We start from the raw sequence: 25,251 nt of genomic DNA on the forward strand, positions 1-25,251 counted from the left end.
TCTTAAAAGCAACCATTGCGTTATCCAAGCCACAACAACAAAAGCTACTACAACAATTTTGCACGCAATATACACAAGAACAGATTTAAAATGAAGACATCACGATGAAATGAAGAGATTTATAAAGAAAACAACAAAGCCATTGCATATTTTAAAACCATTGCGACATCAAACAATACAGATGTTAATTTCAAGAAATTTTTCAACAATCATCAATCAACTACTTATTAATTTTAATATTTTTTTATTAAATTTAATTTTATGTAAGTATAATTTTTATTTTAATATTAAATTAAAAATTTTTCAATTATAATTTAAATTAAAATTTTAAACCTTTTAAATTTTCAAATTTATTTTAAGATTATTTTTATATTTTAACAATTTTAATATAAATTATTTAAAGTTACTTTTTTATATAAAAATAAATATTTTATTTAAATTGTTAACTAATTTTATGTAAGTATAATTTTTATTTTAATATTAAATTAAAAATTTTTCAATTATAATTTAAATTAAAATTTTAAACCTTTTAAATTTTCAAATTTATTTTAAGATTATTTTTATATTTTAACAATTTTAATATAAATTATTTAAAGTTACTTTTTTTATATAAAAATAAATATTTTATTTAAATTGTTAACTCCCTTTCCCAAAAAAAATTCTTAAATATTTACTAATTTTAAAATTTTTCATTTAAATTCGTTTTTATATGGTTCTACGTTCACCACTACGAACCCGTAATTTTATAAATTCGGAAAATCAAATAATAACTATACAAATAACTCACAATACAACACAATACAATTCAAAATTCTAACATTAATACAACACAAAACAACATCTCTAATATAACACAAGATACTTCAACACAAAATAATTTTACAAATGTTTCTTCTACTAAATCTATTAAATTACCACAATTTTGGCAAGAATCTCCCGATGCCTGGTTTTTACTTGTTGAAGGACAATTTGAAATTAACAATATCAATGATGATAATTTAAAATCTCAAAATGTTTTAGTTACTCTTAAACGAGATACTATATCTAAAATTTTAGACGTTATTAACCCTCCTCTCTCTTCAATAAATATGATACAATCAAAAAAAATTGTATGTGAAAGATTTTCTCTTAGTGAAGAGAAACGATTAGTACAATTATTTTCAAAAACTGAACTTGGTGATCGTTCACCATCTGAATTTTTCAGATTTATGAAATCACTGACTCCATTGTAAGACAAGAATTACTTTTCAAATTATGGATTCGTAAAATGCCACAAGAAATACAAATCCATTTAACTTTTAGCAACAATCCAAACAAAGATGAAATAATTATTTTAGCTGACAAACTTTTTGATTTAATACAAACCCCATTCTTCCAAATCTCCTATAGTTTCGAGTATATAAATAATATTTTAGAACAATACGTTAAAAATTTAACTGAATTAACTACGGCTATTTATCAAAATTTAAACTAAATTTCTAATGATATTGATCAATTACAAATCAGTTCAAGATCTTAAGATAGAAATAGATCTAAATCTCGAAATGTTTCAAGATCCAGACATTTTTCAAACAATCGTAATTTTAATTCACAAACAAATATTTGTTGGTATCACAACCTTAATCAAAATCATAATTCAAAATTTAAACTGAAAAAATTCATTATGACGGTGACGGATAATGGAACTATTATTAAACCTACTCGTCGCCTATTCATATTTGATAAATTCAATAAACTTAATTTTCTTATCGATACCGGCGCAGTTGTATCAGTTATTCCTTTTTCTAAATTTAAAATTTATAAAAGAAATTCTGATCTTGCTTTGACTGCAGCAAACGGTTCTTCAATTGAAACTTTTGGTACAAACCTACTTAAAATTGATATAGGTTTAAGAAGATATTTTTAAATTCCATTCATTATTGCGAACATTGATACACCCATTTTAGGAGCAAACTTTTTAGAAAAATTCGGAATTATTGTCAATATTAAAAATAAAGAAATAATGGCTACTACTAAATATTAAGTTGCTGGATCTTCTGGATTTTCTGATATTTTCTCACTCAAAATTCCTATTATCGAAAATAAGTTTTCAAAATTACTTAATGAATTTCCGTCTATTACCTGTGAACCAGATTATACTAAAAAAGTTAAACACTATACGGTTCACAAAATAGAAACAAAAGATATTTTACCATTTTCGAAACCCAGACGTCTTGATCCAATCAAACTTAAAATTGCTAAAGCTGAATTTGAATATTTAGTTAAAACGGGTATATGCAGACCCCGTTGTTGTTGTAGCAATGTTTCGCCCCACCTATTAGCTGCGACCGATCACAAATTGTCATCAATATCCTCTAACGGGAGTCCAAGGAAACTTGCTGTTTCGACAGGGGTGGACCATAATGAAAGGGGTTTTAGAAGCGTTGGTTCCAAATTACAATTAAAAAGATGGTTGGTGTCATGTGAGGACACATTGCAAGCGGGGCATACATTTTGTATGTCGGGGTTGATTCTGGATATGTAAAAGTTTAACCTGTTACAGTATCCAGAACGAAGTTGAGCCAGAGTGACTCGCGTTTCTCTTGGGGAGTATGGTTCCTCTTCCGCAAGTTTTGGGTACTGTTCCCCGAGTACTGGATTCACCGGGCAATTCCCGGCATAAAGGTCCGACGCCTGTTTGTGGAGTTCACCAAGGACCTGCTTGTGTTTTTTTGCTTCATACGGCTGAGTTCTCCGGTGCCGTATTTCCTCAAAATGCTTACGGAGATGACTCCTTAAGTCCCTAGGCGGTGCTGGCTCATCAATCAGATGTCTGTTGGGATGCCCAGGTTTCTGGGTATTCAACAGAAACTGTTTGGTTAGCATCACATTTCTCTCCCTGATGGGGAGTATTCTCGCTTCATTATGTAGATGGTGATCTGGGGACATAAGAAGACAGCTCGTGGCGGTTCTAAGCGCAGTATTTTGGCAGGCCTGTAGCTTCTTCCAGTGAGTAGTTTTAAGGCTTGGCGACCACATAGGCGGCGCGTAGCGTGCAATCGACTGGCTAATTGCTTTGTAAGTAGTAATGAGCGTTTCTTTATCCTTTCCCCAAGTACTGCCAGCAAGAGATTTGAGGATTTTATTACGGCTCTGGATTTTCGGTACAATTGCGGCTGCATGCTCACCAAAATGTAGATCCTGATCAAACGTCACACCCAAGATTTTGGGGTGTGGGAGAGTCGGTAGCGTAGTGCCATCGACGTGGATGTTCAAAATGGTCGACATTTGGGACGTCCAAGTTGTAAATAAGGTCGCGGATGATTTAGTCGGCGATAATGCCAGGTTTCGCGAAGCGAAAAAACTGGAGAGATCAGGGAGATAGCCGTTTATTCTGTTGCAAAGCTCATCGATCTGTGGGCCCGGGCCTGTGGCCATTATTGTGCAGTCATCGGCGTAAGAAACGATGGCAACTCCTTCCGGTGGCGAAGGTAGTTTTGATATGTAGAAATTAAATAAAAGTGGGGATAGGATACCACCCTGTGGCATCCCTTGTTTAATTCTTCTTGGCTTTGATGTTTCGTTTCTGAATTGCACCGATGCCTGCCGACCACCCAGATAATTTGCGGTCCACCTTTTAAGACATGGGGGAAGGGTAGACCCTTCCAGGTCTTGCAGTAACGTGCCATGGTTGACCGTATCAAAAGCTTTTGATAGGTCTAGCGCTACGAGTACTGTTCTATGGTGGGGGTTTTGATTTAAACCGCAATTTATCTGGGTGTTAATGGCATTTAAACCGGTGGTGGTGCTATGGAGTTTCCTAAAGCCATGCTGATGACAGGCTAGCTGCAAATTTGCCTTGAAGTAGGGGAGCAAAATGGCTTCAAGCGTCTTGGCTACTGGCGATAGGAGAGATATCGGCAAAATGACGCTCCTATGTTAGCTGGGTTCCCAGGCTTTAGTAGAGGGACCACCTTGGCCATTTTCCATTTTTCGGGAATGACAAAGGTGCAAAGAGACAGGTTGAAGACATGTGCTAAATATTTGAAGCCCTCTTTCCCTAGGCTTTTAAGCATAGACATGGCTATGCCTTCTGGGCCCACTGCTTTGGATGGTTTAGCATGACCGATGGCATCCTCAACCTCTTTGCCTGTGATGGTAATTGGTGACACGCTGAACTTATGTTTACGTGCGTGTCTGTTGGCTCTCCGTCTATTTTTGTCGACCGTAGAATGCATTATGTATTGTCGGCAGAAAGCGCTCGCGCATTTTTTCGCATCCGACAGCACTTTGTCATTGTGCCTAGGAGGATTCGATAGGGACTTTACAGTGGACCAAACTTTACCTACACCGGTAGAGAGGTTACAATCGCTTAGGTGCTTCTCCCATTTCGCCCGCTTGTGTTCATCCACAAGCAATCTAATGCGTTGGTTTATATCCCTTATTTGGGGGTCGCCGGGATCGAGCTGTCTTATAAGGTCACGTTCTCTCGGTAAACTTGAGGCCTCTGCCGGGAAGTGGGGCTGAATTTCGGGAATTCTACCGGCGGGAATAAAACGAGCCGAGGCGGATTCAATGACCTTGCGGAAAGCACGCTCCCCTTGGCGGACATCAGTTGGGATACGGAGGGCAGCAAAGCGGCTGTCTATAAAGGATTTGTATTCGTCCCACTTTCCTTTTTTAAAGTTAATGAAAGTGCGTTTTTCTGCGACGATGAAGTCGGCGGGACGCTCGAGCGAAATAAGTATAGGCAGGTGGTCGGATGCCAATGTTACCATCGACTGCCAGTTGACACAGTTTACGAGTTCTGCGCTCGCGATGGAAATATCCGGCGAACTGTGACAGCTTCCTACCATACGTGTGGGGGCGTCTCCGTTTATAGTGCAGAACGTCGTTTCTTCTATTTGATCCGCTAACATCTCACCTCTACTGTCCACCCGCAAGTTTGAATGCCATAGATCGTGATGGGCATTGAAATCGCCTAAGATAATGCGATTGTTTCCAGTGAGTACGCCGCTGATATCAGGGCGGTATCCACTGGGGCAACAGGTGACAGGAGGGATGTAGATGTTGATGATTTCTAGATTTGCATCGCCCGACCGTACAGATAATCCTTGACGTTCTAACACACTGTCCCTGCGATCGATGTCGGGATCAAATATATGATATTGCACAGTGTGGTGTATGATAAACGCGAGGCCGCCTCTATTTCCGCGCTCGCGATCTTTTCTATGGACAGTATACCCAGAACAGGTCTGCAATGGAGATCTTGCTGTAAGTTTAGTCTCTTGAATGGCAGCAATGCGGATGTTGTGCCGCTTCATGAAATCGACTATCTCCGTGATCTTCCCAGTTAATCCATTACAGTTTAACTGCAGAATTCTGAAGTGCATAGGGGGAGACGTCGTCACTCTGGGGGTTAGTGACGGGTGACTACGCCTGCGTTGTGGAAGGCCAGAACGCTTTTTGCTGTTGAGGCCCTGGGACAAGACGTCCTTGGGTAGGCATTGGGGTACCCGGTGTATTTGGGGTTGCCGTCGCGGAGACCAGAACATCTAGGAAAGTGGCACCGTCTATCGCAGGAGCTGCATTGGGCGGATGTCGCAAACGTATATATTCTGTGCTGGCAAACGGTGCAAAGGGAGGTAGGGACTAAGAGCCTGTTTCCCTGACCTACACAATTGCTGCCGGAAAAGAGGGGGAAGAAGACGGGGGCAGGGGCTGATGCTCGGAGATTGTAGGTATGAGTGGGAGCAGCCGTGTGAGTTGGTGGAGCTGTGGGGCGCGAGCAACAGCGGGTACTTGTTGTGGCTTGCTGAGCAGCGGGGCTGCTGGAAGGTAGCGGGGGGGGGGGGGGGGCGCTAAGGCACAGACTACGGGACGTCCTAGGACGTTGAACAGCAAGGAGCCACAAAAGATTTATAGAAGTTACGTGGACGTCTGGTTTTGGGGTCTAGCCCAGAACAACCTGTCCGATGCAACCATACCTTACACGAGACACACTGACAAGAGTATGACCGTCCTAAAAAGATTATTTTCCGGCAGATGCAGCAAAACCATTTCTCAGGACCGGGGTCAGGAGACGGACCCGGATTGGGTTCGATACCTTCCCGGAGCAAGAGAATATGGAGCAGTCCCGCTGCAAGGAGCTACTGGGAGGATGACAATTTGTGGGAGGGACGCAACAAATTAAATGGGGTTACACTGAAATGACAGTCCTTGGTCGGGAAAAATCCCGAGTCGCTCCGGTACATAGAGCCGACGGCCTTGGGAAGCAGACCCTCAAATTCTCCTATTGCATCTCCACTTCATCTCGTTCCTAAAAAAGAATCAAATGATTGGAGCCCTTGCGGATACTATCGAAGACAAAATTTTATTACTACACCAGATCGGTATGCTTTACCACATATCCACGATTGAACAATTGATTTAAAAAACAAACAATTTTTTTCCAAAATTGATCTTGTGCGTGCTTACCACAAAATTCCAATGGCAGAAGAAGACATTCATAAAACTGCAATAACTACCCCTTTTGGAATGTTTGAATTCGTAAGAATGCCTTTCGGTTTACAAAACAGTGCTCAAACTTTCCAACGCTTTATTAATGAAGTATTTTCCGATTTCGATTTGTATTTACATACATTGATGACATTCTTATTGCCAGTGATAATGAAGATAAACATATAAATCATTTAAAATCAGTTTTCAAAAGACTTGAAGAATATAATTTAAATATCAAACCTTCAAATGTACTCTCGGTGTAAATAAATTAAATTTCTTAAGTTACGAAATTTCAGGCGAAGGCATTAAACCATCTGAAATTATAACAAATTTTGAAAAACCAATTTCTATAAATAAGTTACAAAAATGTTTAGGTATGGTAAATTACTATCACAGATATATTAAAATGTTAGCAACAGAACTTAGTCCTCTGCATGAGATGTTAACACGTGCAATTAAAAACAAACTCAAACAATTAAATTGGACAATTAAATTCGAAAATGTTAAAAAACTTTTTGCTAAAAATACTTTACTTACACATTTCGACAAAAATGGTACTTTATCATTAGCAGTAGATGCATCAAATGAATGGTAATCGCGAAAAACGTGGTAAGCGACACTTTTTTTAAAACTTGTTTTTTGGCAGATTCCCACCAATATTGATCTACTACTTAGCTGAAGCACCAAATTTCCCGAAATTGTGTACCCTATAGCTGTAGAAATACAGTTAGAAATATTCAGTGAGTGGAAAAACGTTACAAGTGACACGCGAAATAATACGTACAACAATGTCGAAAATTATTGCTAAGTGTAATAGAGGATCAAAAAGAAAAAATAATAGTGATAATTGGAAAGATAATAAAAGAAAAAAGTTAAGAGATAGTGGAAAAGATTACGTAACAAGAAAAAATCAAAATAAACCCTGTAAAATCGCTCCAGAAGAGGTAACATGGAAAAACGTTGTAAGTGTACATCACTTCATTTCTGCTTTATTTATTTTATAAAACAGGTTTCTGATTGCCGATGTCTCTTTAGTTGCCAAAAATTTTGTTTGATTCAAATAAAAAAACATTTTCATAAATTCTATGAAAAAAATTACAATGAACAAACGGCATTTTTGGCCTCTTTAATCGAATTGAGCGAGCCTAAGAGAAGAAGATCTAAAACATTCACTAGTAAGCGCAACGTTACTATCAACTATTTTTTGTTAAACCAGAATGGAAGGCAAGAGAGAGTTTGCAAAAAAATTATTTGTCACACATTTCAGGTAAATGGGTATAGGTACGTTAGATTGGGTCGGACGGTCGGCTATATACTAGAGCGGATCGAAAACAAAAAAAAATTTTTTGATCCTTGAAGAAAAATACTACCGAAATCGTTTCTTAATTGTATCTTGGTTATTTGACAATTGATTTTTAAAATCGATATATCGTTATTTTTGGTATAGAGAAGCTCTATTATTACTTCTTATGTCCTTTTAAGCTCTGCAGTCGTGCTTCACAAGACAAAAATAATGACACAATTTTTTTTTTGATCGATATTGTTTTATTTTTTCATTGCAATCACTTGGATGGAATGAATATTAAAGACCAACGCGGAAAGCATGAGAACCGTCCTTATAGGATTATAGACGAAGAAAGGAGAAAAGTTACGGAACACATATTAAGCTTTCCCAGCCAATAAAGCCACTATAGTCGTTCTTCCTCGAGAAAGGATTACTTAAGCCCAGATTTAAGCATCTTAAAGATGTATGAGTTATTTTAAGCAAAATACCCCAATAGTACGATGCATTATAACACATTTAGACATATTTTTAATACGGAGCATAACTTACGATTTGGTTCTCCCAGAAGCGATAGTTGTAAGATTTGTGATAAGTTCTTCATTGAAATGATTGCATCTGTGAGTGACGAGCAACTAGAGAGAATAGAAAACTTCGCCAAATTACATCACGAGAAAGCAGAGAGGGCTTATGCCCAATTGAGACAAGATTCTAGCGCCGCCGCCAATTCTAATAGTGTTGTTGTTATTTGTGTCGATATGCAGAAAGTGATTTTGACGCCAAATCTTACTCATTCTGATGTTTATTATCAGCGTCAATACTCAAACTATAACTTCGCCGTACATACTCTTCCACACAATAACGTTGATATGTATACTTGGCACGAAACTGTGGCAAAGGGAGGAGCTGCGGAAATCGCTTCATGTATTTGGAAACATATCACAAGAAACTACAGTGTACTCAAACGAGAGGAACTTAGAAAATTAATAATTTGGTCGGACAGATGCGTTGGACAAAATAATAACTGGACAATAATTTTCCTGTGTCACAGCTTTCTAGGAAAGTACTTCACCGAAGTCAATCAAAAATGTTTGACTTCTAGTCATAGCTTTCTTCCGTGTGATCGAGATTTTGCGCTTATTGAAAAAAAAAAAAGAAAGCGTCACAACTTTATGTTCCAAACGATGTTTCGCAGCTAATTGAATCAGCGAGACCATCAAATCCGTTTAGGGTACATGAGATGGCTCTAAATGATTTAAAAAATTTTGATGTTCTCAAGGAAATTTTTCGTAAAGACTCTACGTGCAAAATAACTGAAGCACGATGGATTCAGATTTCCGCTGATGAACCAAATATGCTTCGAATACGAAAAAATCATGGCAATGCAGAAATGTGGTCGTGCTGCAATGTTAACCCCAAAAGAACAACAAATTTTACGTTGAAGCCTCTTGGGGAGAGCTTATTAAATTAAGTGATGTAAAGAAAAAGGATATTCTTTCAATGGCAGCATATTTGCCGAATATTTATGCCGAGTTTTATAAATCTATCTGCGGTTAAATTTACATGAAAAATCTTACAACAGAAAAAAGTTCAAAGCCAAATTTTTTGTTATATTGTTAATTTTTTTATATTACCATACATTGAAGAAGAAGAAAACAAAACAATGAAACAAAATTTCTTCAATATCTTCTTTATTTAAATGCGAAGTACTTTCCACCATCCATGATGCTGTGCGTAGTGGAAAAACGTTGTAAGTGACATAGAACAGTGAACATACAACGTTTTTCGCCTGAAAAAAATTTGAAACAGTGAATTGAGATGTAATTTCAAAACAAAATTCAGCAATTTTTTGTATACAAGTTTTCGTTATCATATTTTTTGAAGAAGCTTAAAAAAATAAAAAGAAAAAACCGGCCTAAAAGCTCCAAATTCATATTAAATAGCTAAGAAAAAACTATATTTTCCATAAAAAACGGTTTTTTGTTCTCCTGAAAAATTTTGATTTTGTCGCTTACAACGTTTTTCGCGATTACCATTCAATTATTGACAGATTTTCACGTTGGCCTAAAGCTTATCCACTTAAAGATATTTCAACAAATTCTATAGTAAAAACTTTTATTCAAAATTATATACCACGATTTGGTATACCATTGAATATTACAGTAGATCAAGGTTCACAATTAACCTCAAAATTGTTTACGGAATTAACTAAACTTTTAGGTTCTCATAAAATTCGTACATCTCCTTACCATCCCCAAGCAAATGACATGATAGAGAAATTTCATCGAACTTTAAAAGCAGCAATTATAGCATCAAACGACTCGGTTCATTGGTCTGACGTTTTACCATTCATTGTACTTGGTTTACGAACTTCTATTAAAGAAGATATAAAATGTTCATCTGCTGAACTTGTTTATGTCCAAACACTTAGAATACCTGGTGAATTAATTATTTCAAATGGTAATAAAGAACACGATTTTTCTAATGACGCTCTTCATAAAATAAGAGAATATTTTTCGCTTGTTCGTTCTAAAGTTTTTCATCATAACAAAGAAAACTTTTTCGTTCCTAAAAAATTAGAAAATTGTGAGTATGTTTTTTTAAAGTTCTTCGTAAATCTAATTTAGAATAACCTTATGAAGGACCTTTTAATGTTATCTCTAAGAAACATAAAACATTTACAATTCAATACAAAAATACTATTAAAAATATTTCAATTGATTTACTTAAACCAGCAAACATACTTATTAACACTAATTTAAATACAAATACATTAAACAACAAAAAACAAAAAAGGTTAAATTTAATATTAATTAATAATTTGTTTGTTTTAAATTTTCTTGGAGGGGGAGTAAATATAGTGTTAACTACTTTGTACTCTTTACTTTAATTTTTAAAATAATTTTTAATTGAGTTTTCGTGTTAACTTAAAAATTTTTCAATGACTTCAAAAAAAGAAAATTCTTATTAGTATTAAAATATTTAAACTCAAAAATAAAGAAAAATAAATTTTTAAAAATAAATATTTGGTTTATTACCAAAGCCACCTATTCGAAATTAAAAACAAAAATTGCATGAGATATGCCGATATGGGTATCAAACGAAAGGTACTTCACTCCACATTACAATAGGGAAATTTATGAGTGGGGTTGCCATTTAGGGTTGCCACCTATTCGAAATTAAAAAAAATTGCATGAGTTATGCCGATATGGGTATCAAACGAAAGGTATTTCACTCCGCATTACAATAGGGACATTTTTGAGTAGGGTTACCATTTAGGGTTGGGGTAGTTAGACGAAATAGTACTCTACTTACTCATATTCTATTAAAGCTTTAAAGGAGAACATTAAAGTTAAAAATCTTCGTAAAAAATCTTACACATGATTCGACTTAATTTTCTAAATTTCATACACGCTAATAAAATTGAAATGCAATATCAAGGCACAGTAGCAACTTCTAGCAAAATATATTTAAATGCATATTTTTGCCAAACATGAAATGAATAATTGCAATTTCTCATAGATTACTATTAGAAAGATTTCTCACCATAGCAAAAAGATATCTCAACAAGGTAATTTTCTACCGTTGACCGCTAGAGGCATATGTTCAATTTGAAAACGACATCTAAACATTTAACTACTTACCAACAGATGGCGCTTAGGGAATTACGTTGACATTTAATTAAACTAACTGATAGTTGACATTCGTGAAATTTACAAGTTTTTGGAATGTAATAAAATTGTGAGACTTTCATAGTGTATAACTAAACAATGTTTGAAATTAATAATTCGGCGCATGAAGATACTCGACCTAAATAACTTAGTTATCGATTTCACTAATTGTCATAACAATCCCTTATACTATTGGCTGGAATTACCCATTTCAAATTTTTCATTCCAGTTCATTTTGCGGTTAGTGTTTGATATGTTTTTGAGATCTAATTTTAAGGAAATCAAATATTGGCAAGTAAAAATATATAATATATGTGCATATAAAAAAAGTAGAGTTTGATTAATGATGACATGTAGAACAAGGTAAGTTATGCGGCATACTCGAAGATTGCAAATCTCGGTCGCTCAGGTTCTTTGTTTCTATCAGCCCACTATTCACTACAACTGCTGACCCTATAAAAGAATACACAATTCTTAAAGAACAAGATGCAACCGCTTTGCATTACTGGCACGACTCTCCATCAAGCCATAGCTGTTTCGGAAACACGATCATAAACTTTGGTTTGCACAAGTAGAGGTGCAGTTTGCATGAGCTGGCATTACTTCAGATACAACAAAATTGTATACTGTCGTCGCCGAAGTAGACTCAGCAATTTTTAGGCATAGTTTTCGTATCCCCAGAAATTAGTCAATGGTTTTGGTGAATCGAAGGAGTCACGTCTCAAACGGTTATTTAAAGCATGTGAAATGAACGACAAAAAACCAACAGCACTGCTACGCGAAATGGAAGTTCTCGCAAATCATCTTCTGATGAGTAGGGTTCGCCCTCTTCCTCTGCTTCCATAGGCGGGTTCCGATAAAAATATGTTCTTAGTCGGAGCGCAATCTTTCATTCGCATAACATAGCCTATCCAGCGCAGCCGCTGCATTTTAATTCGCTGGAGTATGTTGATGTCTGCGTAAAGCTCATCATTAAATCTTCTTCAGTACTCGCCATCGCCAATTCATAAATAAAAATATATGTAAAGCGCGATAGCCTCCGAAATGGTTTTAGGCCGAGCTTCTCTTCCAATTTGCGTTGTGCTCCTTTTAGTTTATCCTACAAATTGGCGGGACGGGACGTACTTGTTTTATGCCGACTTCGAACGGCATCTGCAAGGCAATTTCAATTGCCTACATAGACCAAAGTAGTATTTATTGGCAGTAGTGATTCTTCGCTGGATGTCAGAGCTGATGTTGCTGTTTGTGTTAATGCTGGTTCCCAAAGTCTTTTACTATTTCGAAATCATGGCTGCCAACAGTAGGAAATGCCCTGGCTCTTTGCTCGATGAGAGCAGGTACTTAGTTTTGTCCTCACTCACCATCAAACCCACCTTCTTCGCTTCTTTTTCCAGTTTAGAGTAAACAGAACTTACGGTGCGGGTGTTCAGGCCGATGATATCAATGTCATCAGCATATGCCAGTAATTCCACGCTTTTATAGAATATTGTTCCAGAGCGGTTAAGTTCTGAACCTCGTATAATTTTCTCCAGCATCAAATTAAAGAAATCGCTCGATAGGGGGTCACTTTGTCTTAAACTGCGTTTAGTTTCTAACGGCTCGTAGAGGCCCTTCCCAATTCTGACTGAGCTGATGGTGTTGATCAGCGTAATTTTGCACAGCCGTATAAGTTTTGCGGGGAAACAAATTTCGACATAGCGACATATAGGCAGCTCCTTTACGTGCTGTCGACGGTGGCTTTAAAATCGACGATGATATGTGTCGATTTTTTTCGTGAGTTTTTTTCAAGACTTGCGCTTTGTGAAAATCTGGTCGATGGTAGATTTACCAGGCCTGAAGCCGCACTGATAAGGTTCAGTCAGTCGATTCACTTTTCCGTCTCAGATGGCCCAAGTGTCACTCAATCTACCGTTCTCCATAAATATACGTGCAATCTACTCATAATGCATAAGATTGAGTAAAACGTATCTATATGAAAAACTGCTTTTGGGTCATTATTTTACAAATCGTACGGATTTGTAGGAAAAACATTTTCACTTTTTTAAAAGATACCAAATTTATTTGTTGGAATCTTTTAGCAATTTAAGTCAACCCATATATCAGGATTTCCTCGAAAAAAAATTTTTTTTCAGAGATCTGCATGTGATCAGATTCGATGGGTAAGCAAACTTGCCCACATTCAAAATGATATATATCTTTGGTTCCACTCGTCGTATCTTATTCATTTTTGTTTTATTTTGAAGGTAATAATATTTACTTTATAACTGCGTTAAAAAAATATTTAAATATAAAAAATCAAAATAATGAATAAAAAATTAATTTTTTAAATAATTATTACATACTGTTTTCTCCACGAATATTTTCGAAAAAATATATATAATATGCGATACACTTTCATCTAAAAAACCTTTTTTATTTTAAGTTGGACAATTTTGTGGTTCAAAAGATATTAACTCATTTCTGACCTGACCTAGAGCAACTTGCTTACATTTACTTGCAGAAGGTACGTGCTACAATTGTATACAGCCAACGCCTGCCTGTGTATGCATGCCTGGTCAACTTAACTACAACATACATACATACATGTACTTGTAAATAAACCTACTAATCACTTAGCAGGTAGCTAGTTTTACGAAATTATTATTTATGTCAGAATTAGTATAAGTAGATGTAAGATTTTAAATAGAAAACAGAATTAAATTTTATTTCAATGTAGAAACATCGTTCATTTCCTTAATTCAGAAATTTGTTGTTTTATTATTGCGAGTTTTAGATAAATATTATTAGGAAAATGCCGAAAGTTAAATGTTTTAATCCACTTGATATGTCTCCGCGCCCAAACACCAAAAACTACGGGACACTGAGAAGAGTAAAAAAAACCACTTATTGACGCTGAATATTCCTGTAAAAAAAAAGCGATGGAACAACGAATTTGCAACAAATACAGACTTAAGCTATCTAAAATCAACAAAGATAATGAGGTTTGTATATACTTGCACATATAATAATTTAATATACAAATTTAGAAACAATATATCTATTTATGGAACTCATATGTAAGAGATTGGCAGCTGCCGTCATGTACACAAATGGTTTTCCATATTTTAACTTCAATATTATTAAATTCGTCAAATATTGTACTTATCATATTGTAACGATTTTACTTGCAAATCCTCTTATTTGCAATCCTCTGCTAAGTTCGAATCACTAAACTGTTGAATAAATAACTCCAATTTGTAATAATGCAAAATGGCCTTTATTAAAGTACTTCACAATAACACTCAAACTGTGCAACGAATAGCTTGCTTAATGACCAAACTGATTGATAGCTCACATTAAACTCTACTATTCAAAATAATACTGCTCTTGCTCGCTAGATAGCGTCTTAGTCGAAACTGCTTGACAACTCAAATCAAACTGAATTACTTCTTACTCGCTTGCGCCGCTTTTATAGTTTACGCTGCATACATCTAGGCTCTTCTATTTCCAGAACTTACCAACTATTTCGTGTGTTTATTGTTCTCATATAGTTTCTACTTGTTTATAATTGTCTACTTTTCAGCGTCTCTGAGATGTATGTGAGTTTGTAGTTTACAGTCTCTCGAACACACACAGGCGTAAAAGTAAATGCATATGTGTGTGACATCTCTCGGCTGCCTTATATATGTATATACATGATTTGATTATTGACGTAAATACCGCTTAGCATCGCCTTAGTGATGGTATAGCTTAGTGATGCTAATATCCGTGACAATATATTTATTCGTTTTTCCAGATGAAAGAATCAGGTGATATTAATTTCAGCGAAGTACCCACTGAAACTGATCACGTCGCTATCAGCTCCGGAATGTTCTAAGCATGTATCATTGGAGAAAGACAGAGAAGCAACACACATACACATATACATATTTTCTTGCGACGGTTTTGAAGTGTGCATTCCGATTTTATTTTCAATAATATATGTAAATACATTTTAAAAATAACTAAAAAAATAGAAATTTTTTTTATTTGTATTCTATTGCCTATTGTACTACAATAATGATTGGTAAAATACATATACTAGCTACCTGCTAAGTGATTAGTAGGTTTGTTTACAAGTACATATATATATGTATGCATGTTGTAGTTAAGTTGACCATGCATGCATACACTAGCAGGCGTTGGCTGTATACAATTGAGCACGTACCTGCTGCAAGTAAATGTAGACAAGTTGCTCGAGGTCAGGTCAGAAATGAGTTAATATCTTTTGAACCACAAAATTGTCCAACTTAAAATAAAAAGGTTTTTTAGATGGAAGTGTATCGCATATTATATATATTTTTTTCGAAAATATTCGTGGGGAAAACAGTATGTAATAATTATTTAAAAAGTTCATTTTCTATTCATTATTTTGATTTTATAAAATTAAATATTTTTTAACGCAGTTATAAATTAAATATTGTTACCTTCAAAATAAAACAAAAATGAATATGATACGACGATTGGAACTAAAGATATAGCATTTTGAGTTTGGGCAGGTTTGCTTACCCATCGAATCGAGTACATGCAGATCCCTGAAAAAAAAAATTTTAGAGGAAATCCTTATACAGGTTTTGCTTATTTCGTGCAAGCAACTTAAAAAAAAAAGTTTGAGCCGAATCAAAATTATGAAATCTCAAGTGGTTCGATTTGTAAAATAATGACCTTTATGTGACGGGGCTTGTAACAGAGAAATACCTTATTAAATGTTAACTGCGAAATTCCGGAGCATACAATACTCATATATTAAGATAAATAAGAGCTTTTACCAAAATAAAAAACTTTTACAAAGTTCACAAATATTAAAGCGTAGACACAGTTGCAAATCAAAGTGAGAACTGACATACTGTCAAACCTTTGATAAAGATCTAACTGTTGTTTATTGCGATGTATAATATAAGTAGGATGCATGATTCAATCACAGGTTTGCTCGGCTGACAATTTTTTGAGAATTGCAGCCATTTCGCTCCCAAATCGAATTCACACCCGTTAACTTTGTTGTTTTTTAGCGATTTCTCGACCAATATTAGCAGTAGAAATAGAAAACAATCGTTTCCAAATACCCGATAAGTACTGAACTGCATAATTCCTAAGAACAATTTTTTTAATTTTTTGAGGAACTTATTAACCATGGCATACCATGTCATGGTCAACCTCACCTTCGAGCGGCGAATCCCGTTTCACTAACAGACGAGGCTCTGGCGACCCCAAGCTCCTCATGGAACTTGGGGGTGGGGAGGGAGGGATGGCCTGAAGGTTTAATGTGGTCATATAAATCGTTCCCGAGATGGTCGGGCCAGCACCTTAATGGTGCTGTGTTACCGGAGCGTATCGGATCTGTATCCGACAAAGGACCATCACATCGATAACACTCCCCAAAGCCTTCGGGGAGTAACCTAATCGCTACAACAACAACAACAACAACATGCTCTTTTAGTGTGGCTGAAAAAAATAATTTTATGAAAAGTACGGACACCAAGGCATCCTGCAATTTCGTATACCTATGAACACACGAAACCTTAACAAATTCAAAATTCAACGTCAAAAACTCGACAAGTAAATCGATTCACGTAAAATGTCATTAGTAAATAAAACGAAATGTACTCATTGAGCATGTTAACTTATTTATTCCGTATGTACGGAACATTCGTCTCGATTTAAGAATTTGTGGAATCGTTTTATATTTGGAATATTATGTACTTATTTCGAATATTCGGACCTCGTGATGTTCCGAACGTGTTCCGAATATTCTAAATTAAAGGTTTATCCGGAGCACATCCATGAATACTTAAACGGAAGAGAGCCGTCCGAAATTTCAGAATAAAAATCTCAATAAACGTAGCAGGACCGCAAAAAAGCTTAACTCTTCTGTCAAAGCCAAGGCCGGAATATAAAGTTATAAGACAATAAGCCATTTCCTTTTAATTTTTTTGTCAGCTTAATGCGGCTGCTGAGTAGAGTATCACCCCATGTCGGTTGCCAGTTCGAAATCGTCCTATCTCAAATTATTTTTCAAAAATTTCCCATTTCAGGATTTGTCACAAAAACGCCCTATATCAGCATTAGGTTGAAGAACGCCTTATCTCAGAATGCTTTTCATTAACTCCCTCTTATGTCAAAATGCATTGAACTTATGGTCAGATAGGGTTTTCGAAAAAAATTTTAAGATGGTGCATTTTTGAATAAATTCTGGCGTACGGCATTCTTCAACCAAATTCTGAAAGAATGACCAAACCAATATAACTCTTTATTAATTCACGAAATATTTAGTAGAAAATGAATTATTTCCCCCATAACATGTTGGCTTTTACAAATTTATTATCACTACTCATATACTATTAAAGGTACTTTTCTACTACATGTTTCGCTGAAGGGGATTGAATTATTCCCCGTTTTTCTTACTTCGTAAAAGCAACCCGTCCAGATTTCATCATTGAAGAACAAACCTCTAGAAATTGAATCATGCGTAGGATGTATGACATGTAGAAAAAAAACTTACGGATTTCTAAAGAAACATCGGGAAATTCGTCGAAATTGGACGTATCGTCAATAGATCTTACATCGACTGGAATGGCGGCAGGGCGTTCGCGAATATGTTCCCAATCTACTCCTTTAAAAAACGGCACTGATTTTAAATCTTCAAGACCACGTTGCGAACCTAACCGACGATCGGCTTCACAACAAAATTTAACAATTGTTTCTTTCGCTTCTTCAGAGATAGGTATTTCGGGCGGAAATATCAAAGTTTCACGCCAGTTCATCACTTTCCGGTAAGTATCCTGTGGGTTGTCGGAACAAAATGGTGGATAACCCATCAGCATTTCATACATTATTACGCCTAATGACCACCAATCACACGCCGGTCCATAGCCTGTTTGTAAGAAAACTTCAGGGGCAATGTAATCAGGCGTTCCAACTGTACTGTATGCCAAAGCTCGCCGATTGCGTTTCCACGATTCTGCACGACGTTTTGAGTCCATTGGACTAGAAAGAGAATAAGAAATAACCACAAAATATATTAGTATGTTATACAGTTATATAGTTACCTAGCGCAAGTTCCAATGAAATCAGATGGCTTAGCTTGTGAAAGATCTCTGTAAAAGTCGGTGCGATGTGATTTTTTTAGACCTGTACAAAGTCCAAAGTCCGAGAGCTACAATTAATTGTTGATCATTAGTATTGTAAAGTATGGATATTATTATTTTAGTGTTACTTTTAGGTGTCCACGTGCATCGAGTAGTAAGTTATCGGGCTTGATATCCCTGTGAATGAATCCCAATTTATGAATTGAATCAATAGCCAAGGCAGTCTCGCTAATATAGAACTGTGTGCATTCTTCCGACAGTGTATCCTTTTTCATTAATAACGTCATCATATCTCCGCCCGGCAGAAACTCCATTATTAAATACAAATTGACGGGATCCTTTTTAAATTAATAAAAAATAGAAAGAAACACGTTTTAACTTCAGTCGCAATTTTTAACATTTTTTGTGTTAGTGTTAGCAAATTATGGGCCAAGGTAGGTAGGTTGAACTGGCGGTCCATGAGGACCTCACATAGACTGATTGAGTCCGTAGTGTTACCAGAAGTTTGTTTTAACGACCAAACTGAAAAACCCTATCAAAAACCAGGACCTATGTTATAAAATAACTTCGCCCTCTTGGTAAATACTAGAAGCTTCCTAGGACTTAAGCCACTTGCTGCTTCTAGATCTGACAGCTGTATCACTCCTAATAGCTGGAGTCTTAGCCTGGCAAGTGCAGGGCACGAGCACAGAACGTGCTCGATCGTTTCCTCATCCAACCCGCACTTCCTACATCTGCTATCACTGACCAAGCCTAATTTAAAGGCATGTGCCGCCAGAAAGCAGTGTCCAGTCAGAATACCCGTCGTGAGTCTACAGTCTTCTCTTTTTAATGATAGAAGCAACTGTGTTAGTCTAAGGTTGTAAGACCTACACATAATCTTCGACACTTTACAGCCCTGCGCTTGAACCCACGCCTTTCCCGCTTGGTCGATCATGTGCACCTCTCGCATTCGCTTAATCTCGCCCAATCTAATTGGGACATCTACGGAGCAAGCTTCAAGGGATGCACCCTTTTTAGCTGGTTCGTCCGCTTTTTCATTCCCATCTATTCCCATATGCCCTGGGACCCAATATAGATGTATGCTTCTCCCTGTCCCGATTCTCTCCAGAGTCTGCTTACACTCTAACACGCATTTAGATGCTGTGCTATGCGAGATTATTGCCTTAATTGCTGCTTGAATGTCAATATAAAGTTAACACGGTTGCAGCTTAAGCTATTCTCTTCCAGGGTTTTTACTGTTTTGGTTACGGCTAATATTTCCGCTTGGAAAACGCTACAGTAATCAGGCAGCCTGTAGGATCTGCTTATTTCCGTATCAGCGCAGTATATCGCAGACCCTACTCCTTCCACTACTTTGGAACCATCTGTGTACACATGTATCGCCTCGTCCGCCATTTGCGCACCCTTGCGTCAACCGTCCACCTCTATTGTAGCCTTAAGATCTCCCTTGAAGCGCAGATAGGGAATCATGTAGTCTGTTCGTCTTGTGATTGATGACGTTATACTACCATGGCCATATGGTCGGCGCTCAAGCTGCCCCGAAGCACCGAGCCTGGTTGCGGTCGTTAACGCTTTCTTCTTTGCTACCAGGTCTACAGGTGGGATGTGCAGAATGGCATACAGTGCAGCCGTCGGGGTTGTTTTGAGGGCTCCCGTAATGCTAAGCATCGATAGTCTGCATATCCCCTCTAATTTTTGAGGTATGTTGTTTTTTGTGTGGATTTCCACCAAACAAGAACTCCATAGTATAGAATAGGGCTTACAATCGCTGTTAAAACCCAATGAGAAAGAGAGGGCGATAGGCCCCACGTACACCCCAGCATTCTTTTACATGCATAGAGTGCCGTTGAGGCCTTCTTGACCCTCTCCTCTACGTTGAGCTTCCATGACAGCTTACTGTCTAGGATGATTCCTAGATATTTTGTGCAAGGTTTCTCCTGTAAGGCCACCCCTCCTAACTTAGGCCTGGTCCAATTTGGGACCTTGTACCTCTTTGTAAACAAGACCATATCCGTCTTCTCCGCATTGACTTTCAACCCGACATTAGATGTCAAGGTATGAATATCCCGAAGCGCCCGATCCATCAAAGAACTAATCGTTGGAAGGCACTTTCCACTTATGACAATTGCAACGTCATCTGCGTAAGCCGTAACTTTTACGGGTCCCTCATCGAATTGCCTGAGCAGTTGGTTGATGACCAGCGTCCACAGCAGAGGTGATAGTACCCCTCCCTGCGGCGTGCCCCTGTCCTCTGATTTCGTGGCCTCGTACAATCCCCATTGTGATGTAATCTTTCTGCAATTTAACATGCAGCCGATCCATCTGACTAAGGCAGGATGTACTTTAATGTAATTAAGACCATCCATAATCGCCCATTTTGCAACATTAATGAAAGCCCCGGCAATGTCCAAGAAGACTCCTAGAGCATACTCCTTATATTCCAGGGATTTATTACCACCCTATGCAATGCGGTGTCTACCGACTTGCCTTTGGTGTACGCATGCTGTGTTGTGGAGAGCAGCTTTTCATCCACGTAGGACTTTATGTACACATATATCAGCAGAAATGATGTTAAGCTAATGAGTCTATAGTCTTTGGGATACACGTGACCGATCTTCCCCGCCTTTGGTAGAAAAGCTACACGAGCAGTTCTCCAAGAGTGCGGTACATGATTCAGTCTTATGCACCCATCGAATATTATTTTAAGCCATTCCACGACCGCCCTACTTGAGACTTGTAGCATGGCCGGGAATATACCTGGGCCCGGCGATTTATACTTAGAAAACGTCTTCACTGCCCACTCGATCTTGGTATCGGTCACCAAGCCCGGCACTACTAGCTCCGTGGTCGAAGTGTGAGTGATGTCTGATGGCTCTTCTAAACCGTCTCCCGATGGGAAATGTGTATCGGGAAGCACCTCAAGGGATTCCTCACTACTACGTGACCATTCCTTCTTTAATAGTCCCTGGATTATGTTTCCCTTTGCTAGGACTTTTTTCAACCGTGCTGTTTCGCTGGAGCACTCTATATCCGTACAGAAACTTGTCCATGAGTTTCTCTTCGCCCTGGTAATTTCAAGCTTGTAAATCCTCAGTAGATCCCTGTACTCGTCCCGACACGCTTCGCTTTCCGCGGTCTTTGCGAGCTTAAACATTTCTTTTACCTGTCTTCTTAGAAGACTCAGCTCATTGCTCCACCATGGCGGCTTTGCTTTTCCTCTGAATCTTCTTAGAGGGCAAGCTTTGTTATACGCAGTCATAAGCGTCCTTGTTAGGAATTCATTCGACACCTCCAGTTCCTCTACATTAGCAACATCTTTGGGTTGTCCCAGTTTTGTTTCTACGTGTTTCTGGAATATAGTCCAGTTCGTTGACCTAGGGTTTCTAAAGGTTCCTCCCTTCTCTACCCTCTTTAGGGGGATGCTGAAGCTGATATACGCATGGTCGGAGAAGGATGGTCTATCAAGAACCATCCAATCATACCTTGATATATCACGCTCGGCGCTCAATGTAATATCCAGAACATTGCTGGATGTTGGACCAATATATGTAGGGACATTTCCCCTGTTGGCTACCTGCAAATTGGTTTGCAGGATGTAACAAAACAGAGATTCGCCTCTCTCGTTCGTATCTGCTCCTCCCCACGCATTGTGGTGCGCGTTTGCATCTGCGCCTATGGCCAACCGTCCTTTGCGCCCTTCCTCCTGTACTAGCCTTTTGCACTCCATCGGTGGAACCTCCGCAGCATGGGCCATGTAGCAGGACGCCAGGATAAATGCCTGCTTATTCTTTTGCTCAACGGCCACCGCCACGAGATCATCAGTGGTGTAATTAGGCAGCATATATGAATGCAGCATCATTGGGCTGTTTGTCCCCCTCCAGCACCTTCGTCTTGACATCGTCGTCCTCCCCTTGCCCGCCCTTTTGGTTTAGAGTATTCGAGGCCCCCTTCAGCCTCTCGTGACTGTTGTGCCGGGTGTTCCTCTGTGCGAGTCACAGCACCATTTAGCGGTTGGTCCTCTTCTCCACCTGTCTTTTTTCCCTTAGGCTTTTGAGGTCCTTTTCGACTTCGCCCACCTCTAGCGTGTTAGGGTTTTTATCCTCGGGACTTCTTTTCCTGAGTCGCATGTAAATTTTGCCAGTGCCAAAGGACATTTTGCCAAGCTGCGTGTACAAAATATCCTCTGCCTGCTTGTTTATTTGGAAGATGTAGAACTGACCATCCTCGGTAGGCCGAAATACAGTAAGTACCTTCCAATCCTGTGTCGGCATTTTCGGATTCTGATTCTGCAGAAGTCGCAGTGTATCCTCCGACTTCATCGCGCATGGTATCCATACCTTAACTTTTGGTACCGTGGGGATTTGCGCTTTATCCACCACCTGAAACCGCGCGTTCGTGCCTTGCCTTTGGAGGTTTGGAACCACTTCCTCCAGCCACCGCAAGCTCGCGATGTTGTTGCACGCTATCACCTTCACACCATTATACCATTCCCCCGAATCAAAGGTTGGAAGGGGCTTACTTGGTTGTTCCCGCATCATCTTAAGCATTAAGCTAATAAGCTCCCTTTCCACAGATCTCCACCTTTCAGTAGTCATTTGTCCGAAAGGACTGCTACGATCAACCAGCGCCACAGTCAGTGACTGCTTTGCCACATCACTCATCTTCTCGGGAAAAGCAGGAGTCTTAGTGTTATCTCCCTTTGGCACCTCCGAGAAAGCCGGAGTCTTAGCGTTAACTCCCTTTAGCGCCTCCGAGAAAGCCGGAGTCTTAGCGTTATCTCCCTTTGGCTTATCTCCTACTTCCGTAATTGGAACTTCCCTCTGACTCGCAGCTTTCGAGGTAGTTGCTACCTCGCTATTGGAGCCCATCTGTCTTACAGCTTTGGGCCTACTTGTCTTGTCTATGCGACTGCCCTGCCTCACGGCTCTAGGACTGGGTCCTTTGTGCCTCTTGAAAGCAGGCTTGTCGCCTTCCGCCGAACGTTGCCTCTTCATTCTGCCATTCTACGCGTCTTCCTCCTCGTACCGGTTGCAGAACCGAGGGTTTCTCGCAGCAAACCTTTTGAACTGCCTTCGACCTACTTCTACCACTTCATGGGCCCATTCCAAGCGCTCGATCTCCACTTCTGTTGGGTCGACCACTGCTCCCAAGCGTTGTACAATTCTTAGTGCTGCACGGTACTACGAGAGAGCTCTTTTACTTCCTCTGCTCCGTACCCTTCTCCACTCTTCTACTCCGTTTTCATTTGTGTGCTTCTCCAACACGGAGTTCTTTGAATCAGCACTACTATCGCTCCCCGAGTCCGACGCATCGCTTAATTCGTATTTGTCGTCCTTGGATTGCGACTCAGTCCTCCTCTTTACATCGTCCTTATTACAGTCATGTAATGAGTCGTTCATCTTGGTCGTACGACCACCTGCCCGACAAGGCGGGCTCAGCGGTCCAGTATTATATACGGGGAAAGAACCTTCCGCCACAGCAGCGCCCTTACTGTGGTAAGGCCATTAATACTTCCCGAGGTGGCCCGGTATCGGGAAGGCTCCGTTCGAATACAGCCGAATTTATCCCCTGGCTGCAAATCGTCCAATAGGCACGGTCCGCATAACACCCTGGATTAGGGGGTTGGTAGTTCTTGGTCACCGACATCCCGCCGCCCTCCTATGAGGCGAAACGGCGTATATGTCAGTCCTAAACGGCTAAGCCCTCACACCAACGACAAGGTGCCTACCCCAGTGAGGGAATTATGGGCCAAAGTTCTCTATAATTTCTAAATCACCTGTGGCACGTCTTTAATCTGTCTCTGTCCACTTTTGTCATCCCTGAAAAATCGAAAATGGCGAGAGTGGTACTACTAAATATGAATGTATCATGCACATTTTTAGCAGGGGCAGGATGGCCTAGAATACTCATTGTGATCACATTAAATCGTTCCCGAGATGTAGGGCTAGCACCTTAATGGTGCTTGTTACCGGAGCGAAGCGGATCCACTATATCCGGCAAAAGATCATCAACATCGGTAGCACTCCCAAAAACTTCGGTGAGTATCCTTATCACTAAAACAACAACAATAACAGCCGCGCATAACACAAATAAATTTCGAACTGAAGAAAAAACACCACCATAGAACAGTAATCGTAGCTTTAGGTTAGAACTTGTATCTCATACTTGGTTGTTTAGCTATATAAATGTATGTATATCTGTTGGGCTTTAGCCGTATGTGTTAAATGAAATACAATGGCGACATCTGCCTATCACAACTCACGTGTACAAAAATATTACGACCTCTGCTTCTCAAGTCTCGCTGTGATCCAGAGCATTCCCGTGAAAATTGAGCGTGATACGGAGCTAGAAAACTCACTGGATGATGACTTATTTCTCTCGTTTCCGATCTAAACGCTGCTAGCCTTTACAAATAAACCACTTTCTTTTTGTTTCGTGTTTTGCCAGTGGTTTGTATGCGGTAAACAACATCGTTGATCCGTTTTGCAACTTTTTATGGGCCTTCCCATTTACACTGAAATTTCGGGGACAAACCTTTCTTACGTTGTGGGTTGTATAACAGCACCAAATCTCGTTCCAGGAACCTTCCAAATTAATTGCTTTATCGTATCTGGCTTATATCTTGTCACTCACTTATGTTCTAGAAAGCTTCTAGTATTTGCCGAAAGGAGGGAGTTATTTTAAAAATAGGTCCTGGTTTTTGATAGGGGCT

General features: G+C 38.6%; 1 protein-coding gene across 4 annotated transcripts in view; it reads right to left on the reverse strand.

The window, feature by feature from the left end:
* The window catches only part of trc (Serine/threonine-protein kinase tricornered), a 145,062-nt gene that overhangs the window by 6,234 nt on the left and 113,577 nt on the right, over positions 1 to 25,251 (reverse strand). For all 4 annotated transcript variants that reach the window (XM_067756683.1, XM_067756684.1, XM_067756681.1 and 1 more), the window contains 3 exons: positions 18,665 to 18,874; positions 18,498 to 18,604; positions 17,951 to 18,435 (listed from right to left, as the gene is read on the reverse strand). In XM_067756683.1, coding sequence (XP_067612784.1) covers positions 17,951 to 18,435; positions 18,498 to 18,604; positions 18,665 to 18,874 — 802 coding nt within the window. The remainder of the gene's footprint in view (positions 1 to 17,950; positions 18,436 to 18,497; positions 18,605 to 18,664; positions 18,875 to 25,251) is intronic.

The sequence above is a fragment of the Eurosta solidaginis genome, chromosome 5 (genome assembly GCF_040869045.1).
Source record: "Eurosta solidaginis isolate ZX-2024a chromosome 5, ASM4086904v1, whole genome shotgun sequence".
NCBI lineage: Eukaryota > Metazoa > Arthropoda > Insecta > Diptera > Tephritidae > Eurosta > Eurosta solidaginis.